Below are 5,953 nucleotides of genomic sequence, written 5' to 3'. Positions count from 1 at the left end.
GCACCTCCTCTTCCGGGTCAGGACCAGGGGAGAACTTCCTAGTTCAGATGCTCCAGGATCACAGAGTGCAGTCACATGATCAAGGTTTCAGACATGACGAGGTGATTGCAGAACCAGACAGTGCAGGATCCTAGGAAACGTCACATGATGAAGGTTTCAGACATGACGAGATGATTGCAGAACCAGACAGTGCAGGATCCTAGGAAATACATGATCAGGGATTCTAGACATGACGAGAAGATCACAGAAGGCAAAGCAGAAACGCAGGCATCTTGCAGCTCAGCAGACATAAGGTGAGTGTGCACACTGCTCTAGGGTCATGAGGTAAAACAGACATGGCAGACATAACAGACATGGCGAGCATGACAGATGGAGGATATGTATGATGGGTATATGGGCACTGGACTATGGGATAGAGGATATAATGGGTATATGGGCACTGGACTATGGGATGGAGGATATGTATGATGGGTATATGGGCACTGGACTATGGGATAGAGGATATAATGGGTATATGGGCACTGGACTATGGGATGGAGGATATGTATGACGGGTATATGGGCACGGGACTAGGGGATGGAGGATATGTATGACGGGTATATGGGCACGGGACTAGGGGATGGAGGATATGTATGATGGGTATATGGGCACTGGACTATGGGATGGAGGATATGTATGACGGGTATATGGGCACGGGACTATGGGATGGAGGATATGTATGATGGCTATATGGGCACTGGACTATGGGATGGAGGATATGTATGATGGGTATATGGGCACTGGACTATGGGATGGAGGATATGTATGATGGGTATATGGGCACTGGACTATGGGATGGAGGATATGTATGACGGGTATATGGGCACGGGACTATGGGATGGAGGATATGTATGATGGCTATATGGGCACTGGACTATGGGATGGAGGATATGTATGATGGGTATATGGGCACTGGACTATGGGATGGAGGATATAATGGGTATATGGGCATGGGACTATGGGATGGAGGATATGTATGATGGGTATATGGGCACTGGACTATGGGATGGAGGATATGTATGATGGGTATATGGGCACTGGACTATGGGATGGAGGATATGTATGATGGGTATATGGGCACTGAACTATGGGATGGAAGATATGTATGATGGGTATATTTGGACACTGGACTATGGGATGGAGGATATGTATGATGGGTATATGGGCACTGGGTTATGGGATGGAGGATAATCATTACAATTTGTTATAACTAACCACAGTTAGTTACTATGCCTGGGCAACGCCGGGCTCTTCAGCTAGTGACATGATAATGAGGGGCAGGGCTTGATACACACACATACACACACACATACATACATTTGTTTTTTTATATATATGGATTAACCATTGGGTTACGTATTTGTCTTCTAGTTCAATGGTTTCTTTTCCAATAATCCTATGTTTTCAGTCCGATGCTGATCCATCAAGCTCACTAGTGGTGCACAGCTTTACACCACTATACCTGTGACTTCAGAAACTTACAGAACACCAGCTCACATCTCATATAGGAAACTACTGACACAACTAAATAACACCATTAATAAATAATTTATTTACGGGCAAGAACTTATTCATTCATTTCACATTCATGTTTATTCATTCTTTTATGTGACCTCACTTAATACTTAGTGCTTTTTAATATAATTAATGTATGTAAATGTTTTTTGTTTTTTCATGAACCATAATTTATCTTTGTGTGACAAACTTTCTCATGAACTTTGACATATCGTGCTTTGTTGGAGTGTTTTTTTTTTTTCAAAAAGACTGTATATAAAACGTTCCAAGCTTGACATGTTTATCCGCTATTAGGTTTCGTCCTGAGGAAGACGTCCTGCGTGACTGTGAAATGCATTGACTTTGAAAACCTATTTGAATAAATGTTTTTAAGGAAAATCTCCATCTCCGATCGTCTCCATCAGCAGCGCAGGTACAGATACATTATACCCGGATCAGCTCTTCTGCTCGGTCTTTGGCCCCGGGTCCTGCAGCAGCTGGTTTATGCATTGAGCATGGTGTAAAGGTGCCGCTCCATCAGGTGAGTGTAATACTCCCCTACTCTCATTACATCTGGTTATCAGGTAAGACCCTATTTTTCGCTTGTTTGTTCCTCAGTATCATGACTAAAAGAAATCTCTTTAACACTTTCAGGTCACTTGGATAAAACCAATGAAGGGACTGCTGGGACCGTAACGGGGTCCATCTGAGACCCCAATGCAGAAGCCACATGTCCTGAGAACTGGACCTGCTGGACCACAAATTGACATTTCTCCAGGTTACCAAATAAATAGTTGTCACGTAGAACCTGGAGACCCTGTCTGACATGCTCAGCATGCTCCTCCAGAGGACGGGAGTAACTCACTATATCATCCAGGAAAATTACCACAAATCTACCAATCAGTGAGAAAAATATAATTACTGACATTGTCACAGACTGCCGGAGCATTGGTTACCCCGAATGGCAGCATCAGGTTTTATATCTGCCCCTCAGGTATATTGAATGTGGTCTTCCATTCGTCCCCCTGACGTACACTTATAAGGTTATATTCCCCTCTCACGTTAAGTTTGTAAAACCATTTAGCTCCAGATAATTGGATAAACAGGTCGGGTATAAGGGGTAAAGGATAGGGAAGGTGAACCGTGACTCACAGGCCCAACCCTGCATCCTTCTACCAAACCCCCCACGGTGACTGGAGAGGAGCATGGCCGTATATGAGCCTCAGCCAGACTCTGGAAGGGAGGAAATAAATGAGATTTGGGCATTTTAGCTCCTGGTGTGGAGTCGACAGCACAATCTTATGCCGCCATATAGTAGACGGCCGGTAACCGGTGAGAATTCCCTCCTGTGTGGGGTCTATTTGTCTCCAGAGAAATCACACGTTACATTCCACACATAACACTGAGTAGAAAAGGCGGCGCGGGGTAATTGTGCCAGTAGTGAGGGGCGAATAATGGCGGGAATGTCACTGACTGAGAAGTCTCCATGGAGCCTCTTCACTCCGGAGATCATGTGACCCCTGACTCCTCCCCTCCTGTGGCCTCATCACAGGTCCTGTGCACAGAGCAGCCATATATGTGGAGTGCGGCTCTGCAGGTGGAGGTATGTGGAGATTCCCCCCCATTACTGAGCGCTTTAATGCTAGAAATATATTGCACAGGGGATATCACAGCCAATTCCCACAAGAAGAATCCTGGAAACATCGGCTCATCTTCTTCTCATTCAGGTCTCTACAATATCGGATCCTCTCAGTGAAGATCATCCACAAAAGAGAATTTTCCTGATTTACCCATCAAGGATGGATATGGACAGAGACAAGATGACGGAGAGGATATTACACCTCACCCTAGAGATCCTCTTCCGTCTCACTGGAGAGGTGAGAGATTCTGATGACGTCACATTACATCATTCTTATCTATGGGAATAACAGATGGACAGAACTGGAGAGGTGAGGACTCTGGAAATGTCTGGAGTGAGATTTATTAATGTGTCTCTCCATAACCAGGATTACACAGTGGTGAAGAAGACCTCTAGTGATCGCTGTCAGGACCCTGTGTCTGAGGGATGTGGAAGACTCCTGAGCCCAATCACGGGACCTCCACCTCACCCCCTGATCCATGAGGACATCAATGACCAGAAGATCCTAGAACTCATCTACAAGATGATTGAGCTGCTGACTGGAGAGGTGACACTGCTGGGAATGCTGGGACATTATACAGTAACACTATGAAGGGATCGGGGGATGACGGTATCATTGTATGTGTCAGGTTCCTATAAGGTGTCAGGATGTCGCTGTCTATTTCTCCATGGAAGAGTGGGTGTATATAGAAGGACACAGAGATCTGTACAAGAACATCATAATGGAGGTTCCCCAGCCCCTCACATCTCCAGGTAATAGACAGGACTAAATACACATGGCCTATAATTATCTGTATCTAGAGAATGAATTCAGTCCCTGTATGTGTTTCCTCCTGATCTATCCAGTAAGAGGACAACACCAGAGATGTCCCTGTCCTCTTCTTCCACAGGACTGTAACCAAGAAGATCCCAGTGCTCCTCAGGATCATCAGGTAGATGGAGAGAAGGTGTCAGGAGATCTCCCCTATGATGTGTAGATGGCTGTGAAGGTCTTGTGCTCAGTCTTGTTTTATCCACCAGTATTATATGTTTTATACTTGTGTAATGAGAACGGTGGAGATGGCAGGATTAGAGCTGATCATAGATGGGACTTCTCCATCTGTCTGTGACTTTTACAATATTTGTTTCCGGTTGAAGATCTGACCTATATTAGTAGTACCAGGGAATACAGGTATGTATAAAATAATAAATCTCCTCATATGTTTCCCTTATTATCTCCAGTAATTGTATTATTACACAGGATTCTTATGATGTTACATCGGATCATCTTCTTCTCATTCAGGTCTCTACAATATCGGATCCTCTCAGTGAAGATCTTCTACAAAAGAAAATATTCCTGATTTACCCATCAAGGATGGATATGGACAGAGACAAGATGGCGGAGAGGATGTTACACCTCACCCTAGAGACCCTCTTCCGTCTCACTGGAGAGGTGAGAGATTCTGATGACGTCACATTACATCATTCTTATCTATGGGAATAACAGATGGACAGAACTGGAGAGGTGAGGACTCTGGGAATGTCTGTAGTGAGATTTATTTATGTGTCTCTCCATAACCAGGATTACACAGTGGTGAAGAAGACCTCTAGTGATCGCTGTCAGGTCCCTGTGTCTGAGGGATGTGGAAGACCCCTGAGTCCAAACATGGGGCCTCCACCTCACCCCCTGTTCCATGAGGACATCAATGACCAGAAGATCCTAGAACTTATCTACAAGATGATTGAGCTGCTGACTGGAGAGGTGACACTGCTGGAAATGCTGGGACATTATACAGTAACACTATGAAGGGATCGGGGGGATGACAGTATCATTGTATGTGTCAGGTTCCTATATGGTGTCAGGATGTCGCCGTCTATTTCTCCATGGAGGAGTGGGAGTATTTAGAAGGACACAGAGCTCTGTACAAGGACGTCATAATGGAGGTTCCCCAGCCCCTCACATCACCAGGTAATAGACAGGACTAAATACACACGGCCTATAATTATCTGTATGTAGAGAATGAATTCAGTCCCTGTATGTGTTTCCTCCAGATCTATCCAGTAAGAGGACAACACCAGAGAGATGTCCCCGTCCTCTTCTTCCACAGGACTGTAACCAAGAAGATCCCAGTGCTCCTCAGGATCCTCAGGTAGATGGAGAGAAGGTGTCAGGAGATCTCCCCTATGATGTGTAGACGGCTGTGAAGGTCTTGTGCTCAGTCTTGTTTTATCCACCAGTATTATATGTTTTATACTTGTGTAATGAGAACGGTGGAGATGGCAGGATTAGAGCTGATCATAGATGGGACTTCTCCATCTGTCTGTGACTTTTACAATATTTGTTTCAGGGTGAAGATCTGACCCATATTAATACAACAGAGACATATGTGAGAGATGATGAGTGGTGTAAAGAGGAGATTCCCACATATGACTGCCCAGGTGAGTAGTAACCACTGAATGCAGAGAAGTCACAGATTCCTCTCAGTCACCGGCTGTGGCTGCTTTATCGGTGGTGTAGTCCGGCCGTATTGCCATGGTCACCATTTTGCCTCTAGACCACAACATTCTCCTCCACCCAAAACTGTTGAAATGACTTTGGGCATTGAAAGCCCTTTTCTATAGAACTTACAACCTGGAGGATCCACCTACTCCCTGGGTTGAGGAGACGCTGACCGTTACCTGCCCAGATCTGTAACTATAAAGCCAATTGACAGTGTACATAGAATGTGCTGACAGGTTAGAAAATCAGTTGAAGAAAAATCTTATGCTGGGCCTGTAAGAGAAAGCGGAGGGTAATGATGC

At 45.0% G+C, this 5,953-nt stretch overlaps 1 protein-coding gene and 1 long non-coding RNA gene across 2 annotated transcripts; both read left to right on the top strand.

Moving 5' to 3' along the window:
- LOC141073922 (uncharacterized) lies at window positions 1-2,309 on the top strand. Its single transcript, XR_012227095.1, has 3 exons — window positions 1-293; window positions 1,849-2,074; window positions 2,188-2,309. It is a non-coding gene; the product is annotated as an uncharacterized lncRNA (long non-coding RNA).
- Window positions 2,310-2,494: 185 nt separating this feature from the next.
- Window positions 2,495-5,346, top strand: LOC141073907 (oocyte zinc finger protein XlCOF8.4-like). The gene is made up of 5 exons (XM_073561445.1): window positions 2,495-2,527; window positions 4,455-4,604; window positions 4,734-4,913; window positions 4,997-5,120; window positions 5,204-5,346. Exons 1-5 carry the CDS (start codon window positions 2,495-2,497, stop codon window positions 5,344-5,346), a joined length of 630 nt encoding a protein of 209 aa, XP_073417546.1.
- Window positions 5,347-5,953: the final 607 nt, after the last annotated feature.

Source organism: Dendrobates tinctorius, unplaced genomic scaffold (assembly GCF_039654945.1).
Source record: "Dendrobates tinctorius isolate UK_male_01 unplaced genomic scaffold, ASM3965494v1 ptg000320l, whole genome shotgun sequence".
Classification (NCBI taxonomy): Eukaryota; Metazoa; Chordata; class Amphibia; order Anura; family Dendrobatidae; genus Dendrobates; species Dendrobates tinctorius.
The sequence above is the reverse complement of the archived record's forward strand: the minus strand, read 5'-3'. Positions and strand labels throughout refer to the sequence as shown.

Coding starts and splice junctions, on each gene's coding strand:
- LOC141073907 (XM_073561445.1), top strand. CDS start 2,495: ATGGCAGCATCAGGTTTTATATCTGCCCCTCAG. Junction 4,605..4,733: donor TCTTCCGTCTCACTGGAGAG/GTGAGAGATTCT, acceptor CTCCATAACCAG/GATTACACAGTGGTGAAGAA. Junction 5,121..5,203: donor CCAGCCCCTCACATCACCAG/GTAATAGACAGG, acceptor TGTTTCCTCCAG/ATCTATCCAGTAAGAGGACA.